Source organism: Camellia sinensis, unplaced genomic scaffold (genome assembly GCF_055761805.1).
Source record: "Camellia sinensis isolate YWXY unplaced genomic scaffold, ASM5576180v1 Unanchor1, whole genome shotgun sequence".
Classification (NCBI taxonomy): domain Eukaryota; kingdom Viridiplantae; phylum Streptophyta; class Magnoliopsida; order Ericales; family Theaceae; genus Camellia; species Camellia sinensis.
In genome coordinates, this window is record NW_028128987.1 from 2,597,291 (window position 1) to 2,612,511 (window position 15,221).

Sequence of the window (15,221 nt, forward strand, 5' to 3'; positions counted from 1 at the left end):
CACTACTCCCTGCTCCTCCACTGCAACATATGGCGGCCCTCCAAATCGGAACATCACGGTGGCCTTCCGCTTCAGCTCCTTATTTTTCGCCTTTAGCACACTTATCTCTGCTCGCGCATCCTTATACATGCACTGGAGCAGAGCCAGTTGGGCGTTTAACTGCTGCACCTCATTTGTCCTACTCTGCAGCCGGTGCGACAGGTTTGTGACCGCCGTCATGGTTTCCACACATGACTTCAAAGTATACTGATTGGCCTCAATATCAGTTTGCACCGTCATTTTTTGCTCCACCGACCGCATCGGAAAGTTCAACGGAGCAAAACCAGAGGCGCTTGGTTGAGGTTCACTGGCCACCGCACCAGTTATCTCTCTTGTTGACTCGTTGAGGTCGGGAAAGAGAGTGAGCAGACCACGGGACGAAGAGGCCATATTCTGGGTAGCTGAACGGGAAGACGAGGCCATGTTATGGGTTGCTGAGTGTTTCAGAGAAGGGTTGGTTACAGAGTGTTTACAGAGTGTTTCAAGATTTGCAGCTCTTAGCGACAAGCTCTCAGAGAACGCAGAGGTTTCAACTGGTTTGTTATGCTTCCAAGCCTCAGCCTCCGCTTCGGTTTATAAAGACCATGATGAAGAGGCAGACACGCGCATCATGCGCCGCTCGGCGCTAGACGACAACATGGGCGCGCCTTTTGATGGCACGCCTTTTTATGGATTGGGCACGCCTTTTGATGGCACGCCTTTTGAAAGATTGGGCACACCTTTTGAGGGTGCGACTTTTACAAGGGTCCGACAAGACTCTGTAAACTGTCCCGACATTGATTCCGGTTAGCTCATTCATGGGTCCGACAAGACTCTGTAAACTGTCCCGACATTGATTCCGGTTAGCTCCTTCATGGGTCCGACAAGACTCTGTAAACTGTCCCGACATTGATTCCGGTTAGTTTCTACAAGGGTCCAGCAAGACTCCGTAAACTGTCACAACAACTGTCACAACATTGTCTGCTACAACGGTCCGACATGACCCCATAAACTGTCTTCTACATCGGTCTGACACAACCATCCAGTGTCCTCTACAACGTTATGACATAACCATACAGTGTCCTCTACAACGTTATGACACCACCATACAGTGTCTTCACCATCGGTCTGATACGACCATACAGTGTCTCCTATCCTCTTTTCTTTTATGTATTCGTCTATTTTCTTGTTTTGTTACTCTCTCCAAACTCAAGTTGGTTAGTTCCTATCCCCCTTGAGTTTGCGGGGGGCTGTTAAAACCTACCACTACACCTACTCCACCCACTTCACCTACTCCACCTACTACTCCACCTACTACATACCTACCTCCTCTAATCTTCTATATATAGGACTCATTGTAAACATAATCAATATAACATACATCAATCAATAATACATCATTTCTTACAATATCTATGAATCATGTCATTAAAGTAATCATATCCCTCTTTAACCAAACCACTATACCTACATGCATTAAGCACACCAACAAATGTGACACTATTTGGAGCAATGACGGGTGATTTTGATAGCAACAACTCATCATATAGCTTCAATGCCTTCATAGCTTCACCATTTTGGGCAAATCCACATATAATTCCATTCCAAGAAGCAATATCTCTCTCGGGCATGGTCTGAAATACCCTGAATGCGTCGTCCATCTCACCACATTTTGAATACGTATCCACGATTGCACTTGCCACAACTACATTAGCCTCTAAACCAATTTTTAAAACAAGGCCATGAAATTGTTTTCCCTTTTGAAATGCACTAGAATTGGCACAAGCCCCAAACAAAGCACCAAAAGTGAAAGAATTTGGTTCAACATTAGCTACCCGCATTTTGTGAAATAACCAGAACGCCTTGCTCACACACCCACAATGTGAGAGTCCAGAAATAATTGATGTCCAAGAAACAACATCTGGGTTAGGCATCTCCTCAAACAACAACATAGCTGAGGCAATAAAACTGCACTTAGAGTACAAATTTAATAAAGAATTACTAATAAAGCGATCCAAGCAAATCCCACATTGTAAAATCAATGAATGCACTTGCATTGCCCCAAAGACTTGAGAGCGAGAAGCAAATTCATTCAAAACAATAGCATAAGTATAGCCATCAGAAATAACTCCTTCAATACCCATCTGACGAAACAACTCTACTCCCACATGACCCATTCCACACTTGGAATAGCAAAAAATTAAAGCATTCCATGTAACTAAATCTCTCATTGGCATTTCATCAAACACCTTCTTCGCTGAATCCATCTCCCCAGGTCCCGAATACATCCTAAGAAGATTGGTCCCAAGAAATTCATCGGATAAATTGAAAACCTTGACAACCTCTGCATGAACTTGTTTCCCAAATTCAAAATCACAACAAGGCAATACAATCGAATAAGTATAATTATCCGGCTTAATCGAACAACGACGCATTTTTATGAAATGGGTCAAAGCTTGTTGCAATCTTTGGTGCTGAGCAAAACCAGAGATGACTATATTCCATGATTGACAATTCTTTTGGGGTATAGAATCAAAAAAAATTAATGCTTGGGAAAGTAACAAGCTAGATTTGAAGAACCCAGATAGAATGGTGTTGTAAGAGACAAGATTGGGGTGAGGTAGGAGGTGAAGAAGCTTGTGACCTTCAATGAAGCTTTGAGATTTGATGCAGGATCGAAGGAGGAGATTGGATTGGTAGACATTATTATTGTAGAGAAGGCCATTTTTTATGAGGGATGCATGAAAGGATTGTGGGTTGTACTTGTACATGTGAAGTGAAGGATAGTTTGTTTTTGAATTCGATTAGTCTGATCGTTGGTGGAGGTTGGCGTCGCGTGCTTGTTTTTGATTCATAGTTTTAGCCACATGCATTGTATAACTTAAAAAAAATTGTCATAAGTCGGCGGAGGTTGGTTGAGTTGGTAAGAATCAGATTTTTGGCTGGGCACCTAAACATTTTTATATAAAAAAATAAAAATTAAAAAGAAAAAATGTTATAATTTCATACCTTCTAAATAGGGGTAAACGGGCCAACCATAGTTGAGTTTTAGTATGTTTGGACTTGTTTATTAAGATTTTAACGAGTTTGAGTTCGAGCTCTCGAGCTTGAGCTCAATAAAAATTTAACGAACCGAGCTCGAACCGAGTTGGCTTAGGCTTGATTCGAGCTCGAACCTGTTCATGAGCCTTAACGAGCCAACAAATTTATGAATTCATATTTGCATGTGAGACTAAAGTTACAATTAAAATTTTGATCATACAATTATATATAAAATATATATAAACATACTAAAAAAAATTTCATATTTTACTAAAATAATAATATCTACTACTACTATTATATAAATGTACTATCTATAATTAACTATTATTTACATTTATATTTTTAAAATATATAAATAGCATATTTCTCTTATTTTTTATGCATATTTTTATATTATTTAATATATAAATAATAAATATTAAACAAGCCGAGCTCACGAGCTGAGCTTTAGAATGTTTGGGCTTGTTTATTAAAAATTTAGCGAGCTCGAGCTCGAGCTTAAACACAAAAAAAAATTAACGAACCGAGTTCGAATGACCTCTTACTGAGCCGAGTTCAAGCCTGTTCACGAACGGCTCTGTTCAGTAACAGCCCTACTTCTAAGTTACCATAACTAAAAATATATACATATATATATATATATATATAATCAATCACCACATGAGGGTATAATTAAAGATCTTATGAGTTATAATTAAAATATTAAAATTTTTCAAAAGGTGTGTATAGTAGAATTTTTCATAATTTTATAGTTTTCTCTATTAGTATTTTTTTAATTGGTTTTTTTAAACATTTTAATTATTTTTTTTTTACTTTTTATATTCACTTAATTTAGATGCAATTAAAAAGTATAAAATTTATGTATTTTTAAAAAAATTCATTGAATATAAAAAAATACAAAAAATCAATACAATTTCGTTGTAACGACCTCGCCACGTATAATGTTTTACATTTAATTAATTCTTAATTTAATGTGAAATTAATGAATTGAATTATTTTAATTTCGAGTATCGGACTATATGAGAATTTAATTAAATATCTGTTTAATTTAGTAATGTTGAAATTTTATTAATTAGGTCTGAATTGGAGTTGATTAAATTATAAAAATAAAACAAAATAAATAAATAAAGCAAAAATGGAACAAGTGACACATAGTCTAAGATGATGATTAGGCATGCATTGGTGTGGTGAGTCACTCTAAATGCGTATGTTAGATAAGCATGAATTGATGGAGAGATATTTGGATGTGCCACATGTATGAGTGGTGGTTTGGGGCTCACGGATTGACTCCCTATAAATAGGGAGGGTAAGGGAAAAAAAAAAAGGGAGAGGGAGGGGGGGGGGGGGAAGAAAATATTTAGAGGTAAAGAAGGTCTTTGATAGTGAGAAGGTTTTGATAGTGAAAAGAAAGAGCGATATATTAATTTTAATATGAGTTATATTATATCTTGAGTTACCATAATATATTTTACGTATGTTTTGGGTTAATATAAATTATTTTACACAATCTATGTTTTATAAATTATATTAATATTTTAATTACGTTAATTATTTTCTGAACTCTATTTGCCTAAATTGAAACATATGGATATGTTTGTTTAACTTTTAAAAATTATTTAATAATGATTTTGTAAACAATTATTTTTTGTAAGTACCAGCACGGGTGTCCCATGCCTTGGGGACTTAAACAACCATTGGCCTCTATTTGGCCACTTTGTGGTCATTTGTTTGTCATGGATCTATTGACCTCTGTTCTGATTGTCACTCCAGTGACCTCTGTCTTGTTTTATTCTGTTTTGTATCGTGATTATGATTATTTATTTATATAGTTTTCGTATTTCAGTTTTTGCTACATTGAATAAGTTATTTATTCAAATTAAGTTATGTTAATATTTTAGTTAAAATAATTATCCATGGTAATTTTTGTACCCTCATGCTCACTGTATAATATTTCTCACTCTGCCATGCGCTTATAGCTATTAACCACTTTCGGGTGACGTGTCAAAACCGGTACATAGGGTAGGTACAAGGCATTTTGTAGTCATAGTACAGCTCAGAAATTGCAATCGAATAGAAGCTCCAATGTACAAATTTTTGTTATACTGAAATGAAAATTTGGGTATCCCTTGATTTTATTCCGCTGCACTATTAATTTGTTATGATTTCAGTTATTATCGCGTTGCGACACCGAACCTCCGGATACCAGGTCTGGGTCGTGACATTCGTATAAAAAATTATTGGATATAAAAAATACAAAAAAAAAAAAAAATACATTTTTGTATTTTGTTTGTATTCAATGATTTTTTTTAAAAAAATATTGCACAAATTATATATTTTTTAAGTGTCTAGATTAAGTGGAGGTAAAAAATAAAATAAAATAAAAATAAATAAATAAATAAATTTAAGATGCGAAAGTAATCAATAGAAAAAAAAAATACACATTGAAAACTCAAAAAATTATGGCGAATTACACAAACGGTCCCTATAGTTTAGGTCTTGTGTCACTTTGATCCTTGACATTTCAATTGTAAGACATTTGACCCTGAATTCTGAATTTTGAATTTTGTTTCAAATAAGGACAATTAAAGATATCATTGCTCAATTTCAAAGGCAAAGCCGTCAATTTGATAAAATATAAATTAATTTGATAAAAATAATTATCAAAAAAATATTTTTAAATTTTTAAAAATTATTTCTACCCACTACAGATAAAATTATGTAAAATTGATAAATCTTTTAGACATTTATATATTTATTATCAAATTAATTTTTACTTTGTGTTTAGATGATGATCACGTAATGGGTGGTTGTTTTTATTTTCATTAAATTAGTTTATATTTTTCTAAAAGTCAAATATGGCGACAATTTTGATATCATTATTAAATTAATTCATTAAGTCAAAAAATTCAAAACTAAAAATATTTCATAGATTAAATATATCAATTACACATTAAAAGCTTAACAATCACTCATTACATGATTATCATCCAAACAAATAATAAAAATTAATTTGGTAAATAAATAAATGTCTAAACGATTTATAAATTTTACATAATTTTATCTTTGGTGGATATAAATTATTTTTAAAAATTTAAATATATTTTTGACATTTATTTTTGACAAATTAGTTTATATTTTATCAAATTGACTACTTTATCCTTAAAATTGTGCAATAATATCTTTAATTGTCCTTATTTAAAATAAAATTTAAAATCAAATATATCCCAATCAAAATATAAAAAACCACAATAACATAAAACCAAAACTATAAAGATGGTTAATGCAATTCGCTATCAATAAAAACATACTCCAGACACTCACTTCGTTGTTTCTCAACTAATCCGAGAATAATATGCTAGATATCTATAAAAAGATTTATAAAATAGCATTTACATTGAGGGTTGGTTTTAGATATTCTAAAAAAGTACACTTTTTAATTTATCAGCCTATATGAGTTGGGTTTGGGTTGGGTTTGATGTAATGTGTTAGAGAGGTGATGCGATTTAAATAAGATGATGTGACTTAAATAGAATAGTGACTTTTTGACTTTTTTAGATTATGCCAAACCAACCCTGAATGTCTCAGGTCTTTTTTGACTTGTTCATTGGGCTTGTATATGGTGTAACTTATTGAGCCTCCGTTTGGGAAGTGAGTTGGCTTTTTGATTTTTTAGTTTTTTAGTTTTTTGACTATTTTAGTATGAGGTTAAAAAGCCTGGTTTGGGAAAGGCTTTTTGACTTTTTAACTTTTTTGACTTTTTTTGTGAGAGAGAAGTGTAATGATTATGGGTTAGATCTGATGTTTTATTTTTTGTGATTAAAATAGTCTATTTTTTTTTTTTTGACTATTTTAACTCCTAACCCACCAAAACCAACTTCCCAAACTATGCCTGATTGTGAGTTAAAAACTAATGATTATAAAGCATAAGCTAAAAACACGCTCCTTTGAGCTTTTAATTAACTAAATTTTTTAATTTAATCCGTTATAAAAGTGTATTTTTTTATCTTTTTATTTTTTTAAGTCATATTATATTTCTATTTTTTAACATATTTTTTAGTAAAAAATCAAAAAATATACTTATTTAGATCATTCCAAACACCCTCTTATTTAAGTTATTTTTACCTAATAAGCAAAAGCCACATAAAATAGTTTGATACAAAATTTCTACATAAATTAAAAAACTATAAACACTTTATATAAGCTGCACCAAACATCTTCCCAATATGGCCTAATATTTATCATATATAGAGTTGACCTTCTTATAATTAATATTTTATCTTAATAACATCTATTTATTGTTAATACTTTGAGAAGCAAACTTTGTATCATGTTGTATAGTTAATAATTCTATTGCTTAATTTTCTTTTATTTTTTGAGAAATCTCTTACCTATTATGTTTTCATTGATTCATTGAAATAAAATGAAATAAAATAGATTCTAGCGAATCAAATACAGGCTTAAAGTAGAACAATAGTAAACAAACACATCTATCTATTGTATGTATGGGAGTTTTTTTTTTTTTTTTGATAAATAGTATGTATAGGAATTATTGACACTGTTAATTTACTAGTAACAGACAAGTGGGTCATGAGTTTCTGTACAACCAAGCTTTGATATAATAAATTATCTTGCAATGGGAGGTTATTGCCTTCAAAAATATGCATTTCATATCCTATTATTGTATTGAAAATTGTAAGAGAATGTACTAAAATGTTTAAACTAAACTAAACTAAACTAAGCCAAATTAAATATTATATTCCAATCAAGGATCAATTATATGGGTTGTTTTCGCCATTTTTTCTCTGGAAGAGAATGTAGTATATTGAAAAATAAAAAATCTTAGTTTTCAGAACTGTTTCCAAACTTTATTCTAAAGTTTATTGAAATGACATTAAGGCTGTGTTTAAATCATGGATTTGGATATGAATTTGAAAAGGAAAAGAGACAATATGAATTAAATTAAACTAAATTATTATTTATTTATTTTAAATTTCTATCAAAATTTATAAAGACACAAAAAGATGGCGTTATGCAAAATAACTTGCTACGGTAAAATGGACTCTGGTATTTGGACTTGTGGACTTGGACCCACCACTATTTGGACCCTTAGAAGTTGGGCTCCAACTCTGCGGACTTATGGACTTGCACGCAATACTTGGGACCCGTAAAGGTTAGACCCAACTTTACTATTTTTTTAGTGATTTTTTAATTTTTTAATTAAAATATGAGATAGAAAAAATAAATATATTTGAGATGACTTTTTTGATTTTTTTATAAAACTTTTTTTTTGTTAATTTTTTATTATTTTTAGTGACTTTTAGACTAAAACATCAACTTTCCAAACAATTCCTTATTTTATATTTTTATTTTTATTTTTATTTTCCAAAAAATATAATAAAAATTTATTTGAGAAACTATTTCATAAATAAAAACACATTTTTAGAAAACATGAAAAGTTGTTTTCAAGTTTTTCTAGCAACTACAACTCTATGAAACAAGAGGAGTATAACAATAAAAAGCTCAGAGGGGTTTATAATTTTGATGGTATTCTTAGCTCAGAGGAGATTAACTTTATAAGGATAAATTCCTTGAAAAAAATGGCAAAAATAATATAAAAAAAATGTTCGTCATTTTTTCGAGACTAACTCCTGAACATATGACCGCAATTCGAAAGCACAAGTCCGAGCATTGTTTATTTGTTTAGGAACAGGTAACCAAACATTTCTTATTTGTTCGGAAACAGATAACCGAAACAGTAGTAGAAGTAGGCAAACAAAGGAGGTCGAATCACCTTTGGGTGGTTGACTGGCCGGTTGATCAGGGAGTGAAATCCTACCCAGTTTTGCTCACACAAAAGCATACAACTATAATGAGGTCATGGATGAATCATAGAAAACCAACTAGAGAAGCATTAAAGTGGATTGTGTGTTGTATGTGTGAAAAGATGTAATAAAAAAATTAAACAAATTGACAAACCTCATAATGAAGTATTGAAAAAAAATTTAATCATCACAAATTTTTTCCACTGATTTTGGGAGGTTCTACCGTTGTAGGATTTGTTAAGATTTTGGGAGAAAGGCTTCTTGAGATTTGGAGGGTAAGTGCATTTGAATGGATGGAATATTTGTACAATTATAATTTTGATATTATTTCAAGAGAGAATTTTTTTTAAAAAGTTTTAGTATTTATAAATGAAGGTCCAAAGAAATGGGACGTCTAAAATAATTGAAAAAGGTGTTAATAGCAGCACTTATTTATTTATTTATTTATTTTTTTTTCAATTTTAACTTTTAAGTTCATCAAAATAAATTACACTTTACCTCCTTGAACTATTACCCAATATCACTTTATCCTCTCAACTAAAAAAACAATACATTTGCCACTTTGAATTATAAAATCATATCAGTGTAAATGTTTTGATAAGGTATATCTCTGAAGTAGATAAAAGATTGACAAGCAAAATTGATATCGAATGGAGCTCTTAAAATGACATTATTAGTATGCTTGGTTTTATTTTAAAAAATTATTTTTGAGTTTTTTATTTTTGGTGTTTTTTGTATTTAGTGATTTTGTTATTTTTTGGTTAATTTTTTTTTTAATGTTTTAGAGACATCTAATCAAGATGCATGTAAAAAGTAGATATTTATAATCAAATCTTAAAAATTGTTTATTAAATACAAAAAATACAAAAAAAAAATATTTTTTTGTTTTTGTTTTTTCATTTTTTTGCCTTTAGTTAATTTTTTAAAAATAATTCACAAATATTTACTTTTTAGGTACTTCTAAACTTTTAAATTTGTGACTAAACTAAAAAAAAAATTTAAATAAAAAAACTCTCAAATTGTATTTTAGCTTAAAAATCAGACAATTTGTTTAGTTGAGGGGTAGAATGAAATTGAGTGATAGTTTATGGGGATAAAATATAATTTACCCCTATAATTGAGAGGGCATTTTCATCTTTCAGGTGTAAATTGAAAAAAAAAAATATAAATTAATAGATGATAGAGATTAAGGCATCGTTTGGGAACATATTTTTTTAGGAACTTTTTGACTTTTTGGCTAAAATGTGACATAAAAAAAACTAGTATGTTTGGGATGACTTTTTGACTTTTTACGAAAAGATGTGCAAAAGGTAGAGAGAAGAGGGAATCTTTGATTTTTTTGTATGAGTTGTTGGTTTTTTTATTTTTTTAGTGACTTTTTGACTTTTTGGCTAAAAAAGTCACTTGCCAAATGATGCCTAAGTGTTATAATTTTGGGGAACTTACTGATAAGTCCCATGTAACAAGTTCAAAATCCAATTAATCCCAAAACAAAATACTTGCACCAATTAGTCCAACACATTTTTAATTGTTACCAAAAAATCCTTTTTTTTTTTTTTTAATTTATAGACACTGTTCACATCTTACTACCGTCGGACTTCCGTTTAACGGTCGCCGGAGACTCACCGGAATGTCTAGAATATTGCCGGAAAAAAAATTTTAAAAAATATGTTATGAAACTGTAAAATTTTACAGTTCTAAAGAATGTTATAAAACTGCAAAATTTTACAGTTTTAAACCATGATTCATTCCAGCACCAAAAAAAAAATTTGAAACTGCAAAATTTTACAGTTTTCACCGCCTGTAACTAAAACTCGAAAACTGCTTGTTCAGAATTCGAAAATTTTCTCCATTAGAACAGAACAACAGAAGTGTATAGCAGAGAGAGAAAAAAAAAAAAAGAAATCGAAGGGGAAAGACGGATGTCTAACCAAATCTGTGTAGATCTACTCAGATCTGATGTAGATCTGAGTAGATCTATATCAGATCTAAGTAGATCCATTCATCTTCTTCGTCGGAAATATATCATCTTCTTCGTCGGAGTTGATTTCAATGTTTGGTGGTTATCAATGAACCCCGATCAATGGAGAAAGATATGATCAAGGAACTGTTCTTCTTGAACTCGGAAGTGGATTCGTACTTTCGGGAAGTAGATTATGATGCAGAAGATTGTCCTCACGAGAGAGGAAGGGAAGCAAAAAGCAGAGAGAGAGAGGAAAGGACTTTTGGGTGTAGTGAAAAAGTTATGGGATTAAATGGAGATCACATGTTTCCCATGGGACCTATGGGTAATTTCCCCTATAATTTTTAATTTAATGGGGTAAAACGTTATGAGACAATAGTTGGGGGTAAAATGTAATTTTGCCATAAAATATTCTCCCAGCAAATTTCTTCCAAAAATATTTTCAGAGTGTTATTAAAAAAAAATTTCTTATGAGTTTTCAATTTATATAAATTTTTTTCATAAATTTTTTAAATATTTTAATTAAATATTTTTACTTTTTAGTTCCACTTAATTTACATATACTTAAAAAGTACAAAATATGTGAAAAAAATTTAAAAACTAAATACAAAAAATAAAAAAATTCAGTATATTTTTGTTTTTGTTTTTTTGTATTTATTGTTTTTTTTATAAATTATTTCACAGATGTTTTACTTGTAAATACATTTAGATTATGAGCATCTAAAAACAATTACTAAAACATTAAAGAAGTTTACTAAAAATAATAAAAATATGAATTTAAAATTCAAAATTTGTTTTTAAAATTTCAAAAATAAACATATATTTGTATTCGTGAGTTTAAGGCCTCGTTTGGGGACAAGCTAATTTAGTAATTTTTTGGCTATTTGTCTAAAATATGAGTAAAAAAAAACTAGTATGTTTGGGATGACTTTTTAGTTTTTTACGAAAAAATGTGTAAAAAATAGAGAGAAAATAGAATTTTTAACTTTTTGATATGAATTGTTGACTTTTTAACTACTTTAATAATTTTTTGACTTTTTAATTAAAAAGTTCAGTGCTAAACGAGATCTAAGTAATAGTTATAACCTATTTAGTTCGTTGGCCAAAGTTTGTACACCTCACTAGGACGTGAAGAATTTGACTTTCCTTACTTTCGTGTAAGTATATTCCATCATGCTTTATTTGAGGTCTAGCGGCAGTTAATTTTAAAAAGTAATTTCTTATTAATGTATATTATGTTAGGGAAAATCGGTTTAAGGTCCCTATCCAACTTTTAGTAATGGATTAGGTCCACAATGTGTTCTTTTGTAGCCTAAGGTCCCTCAATGTTATTTTAGAGTGTAAAATACCTGTCTTACCCTTATTTATAATATACGTTGTTTTGAATTTGGCAGCTAAAGATCATATTGATATTTTGTGGGAGATTACGTGAGGATGAACTTGACGATTCAGATTTTTGTGGAGATTTTCTAGGGTTTTTGTAGGTGTTGAAATCCTGTTCGTTGTTTGTAGGTGTTGAAATCCTATACGAGTTGAAATCATGTTCGTTATTTGTAGATGTTGATCGATCGTGTAGGAGTTGAAATCTGGTTCATTGTGTTTGATTTGATTTCATGTGGAGTTGAATTAGATAAGTTTTCAATTTTTGATTTGATTTTGATCGTGTAGGTGTTGAATTAGGTTTTTGTTTTTAGTTTTGATCAATGTGAGAGAGACGAACTCAGTGTTGTTGTTTTTGATTTTGAAGTTAATTTTTCATTATCTGTTATTGATGAATTTTTGATGGAGTTGATTTTGATTTTTGGAGTTCCTTTTTCATTCTCTGTCAACATGGTTATGAGTTGTTTTTTGGTGCTCTGTTTTTCTACGTTTTTGTGCTCTGTTTTTTTGTTCACTTTGCATTTTTTGTGTAGTGCAGAGAAAATTGCAGGTTTGTTACTATAATTGAACTCAAATCACAGAGAAAATTGTAAACTTGTAATGCAGTGAAAATCACAGAGAAAATTGTAAGTAGGCAGAGAAATTTACAGATGTAGCAATAGAGTAGTAAGTGTTTTGTTTTGTTTTTTTTTTAATTTTTTGAATTGAATGTTTTGTGAACATAACAGATCTTCTCTGTGATTTTTTTATGTGCTTGTGTTTGATATATTTTTGTCTCTTGATGTTAATGTGTTTTTGTTTTTGTTATATTGAAAGTGAATATGGGTTCACAAATTTCTCTGGACTTTTCTTTGTAGTCCAGAGAAAATCATATGATTGTATTACAAATCATAAGTATTACAAATTTCTCTGGACTTATATGTTGTGTTTTTATGTGTTTTTATATGTTTGCACTTTTCAAAGTTTTCTGATATGTTTTCTTTGCACTTTTCATTTTTTTTTTTTTTGCACTAATCATGTTTCTGGACTTTTCTTTGTAGTATAGAGAAAATCGTAGGTTTGTTATTATAATCCAATGAAAATGACAGAGAAAATGTTAAGCTTTGTAGTTGAGTGAAAATCACCCTTGAAGTTGGTGTCTTGATCTTGATGCTTATTGCTTTTTCAACTTGGACTTGTTTTTTTTTTTTTGTGGTGTTCTGGTGCTGCTACTGCGTTTTGATCTAAGATCATAAGACGCAGACACAGAGACTTTTGGTTTCTTTTTCGGGATTTCTGGGGTTGTGCTGCTTCTGCGCTTTGCCATTTCTATAGAATGAAAACATAAACATTAAATCCCAGAGAAAATTACAAGGTAGCAATGATTACATAACAGAGAAAATTACAAGGTAGCAACATAAACATGACAGAGAAAATTACACAACGGAGAAATTTTGAGGAAATGGAGCATTAAACAAAATAAATATGCCAGAGAAAATTAGACACAAGACATAAACATATTGTGGCCAGAGAAAATTATAAATGCTGCCAGAGAAAATTAGACACACAAGTAAGAAAAGTAATTTGGCCAGAGAAAATTATAAATGCCAGAGAAAATTAGCCACACCAATAGAGTAGTAAGCCACAGATAATTTGCTTGAGAAAATAATGCAGAAACATAAGCATGCCAGATAAAATTACACAATAGAGAAACACAAATGTAACAAGCCAGAGAAATTTACAAAAACAAGAACACAAGAAGCTTCAATAAGAAGCCCCAAATGCACAGAAAGCAGTTCAATTTTGACAGTTGGAAGGAAAGCAACCCATCATCAGTTGGAAGCAAAGAAATTCTAGACTTCCAAAGAATTTCTCTGGATTCAACCTAGAGAAAAATTTCTCTGGTCTAGAATTTCTCTGGAATGATAAAACTCTGATTTGATCAATTTGTCATTGGTTTTGCTGCTGCTGATTCAATCACAATTTCCTGCACAAACAAATTAATAGTTCTTCTATGAGTTTGTGATAGATTTTCTTTAAACTTAATGGTATGAATTTTTCTGGGTTGAATCCAGAGAAAATTCAAATTTCTCTGGATCACTTTCTCTGGGTTGAATTTCTCTGGGTTGAATCCAGAGAAAATTCAAATTTCTCTGGATCACTTTCTCTGGGTTGAATTTCTCTGGGTTGAATCCAGAGAAAATTCAAATTTCTCTGAACCTGAAGATATTATATTCAACACTGGATATATATATATATATGTGCTGACATTGTATATATATATGTATGTATCATATATATATATATATATGTTTGCAACCATAGATAAGATAACTAAGAGTGACTGTTTGATTATGGTTGCAAATGGTCTTAATTGATTAATTATCATATATATACTAGTAAAGACAGTAAGCAACAGATTGTATATATATATATATATGTATGTATCATATATATATATATATACATCTATCAACTCCACTCCACTCTGTTTGTTTATCCAGAAAATCAAATTTGCCAAACTTAGTACTTTTGTTTTGCTGAATTTGTTTTCGTACTCGCCGGAAAATACCCAACACCAGTACCAGCATGACAAAGGAGAATATCCAACAGACGTAGGGTATTTTGGTCCAAGAAATTGATAAAATGAGCTGGTATTTTGGTTAGGGACCTGAGGCAGTATTACATTTTGTAATGTCCTTTATGTAGAAAATTGTTATTATTAGGGAGCTTAAAAAAAAAACCCCATTATGTTATCAATATAATTTTATGATAAATATATAAAACTTTAGAAAAGTAATTTTCACAAATATATTTTGATAAGTGTATATAGTGTTATACCACATGAAAACCTTTTACAATGCAATTATACCATGTAATTCCTTATTGATTGACAAAATCAGCCTGGGGTTGGATTACAAAAAAAAATAAATAAATTTGACCCTTGTAAACAAAATAAATTTCTAATTTTTAATTGTATCAATTTAAACTCTATTCTTTTGTTTTGTTTTGTT

The 15,221-nt window shown here is 30.6% G+C and overlaps 1 protein-coding gene across 1 annotated transcript; it reads right to left on the bottom strand.

Moving 5' to 3' along the window:
• Positions 1-1,415: 1,415 nt before the first annotated feature.
• On the bottom strand, positions 1,416-2,789 carry LOC114263868 (pentatricopeptide repeat-containing protein At2g13600-like). Its single transcript, XM_028204451.2, has one exon. The coding sequence runs from the start codon at positions 2,787-2,789 to the stop codon at positions 1,416-1,418; it is 1,374 nt and encodes a 457-aa protein (XP_028060252.2).
• Positions 2,790-15,221: the final 12,432 nt, after the last annotated feature.

Excerpts from the sequence above, each read along its gene's own strand:
- LOC114263868 (XM_028204451.2), bottom strand. The coding sequence starts at position 2,789 with ATGTACAAGTACAACCCACAATCCTTTCATGCATCCCTCATAAAAAAT.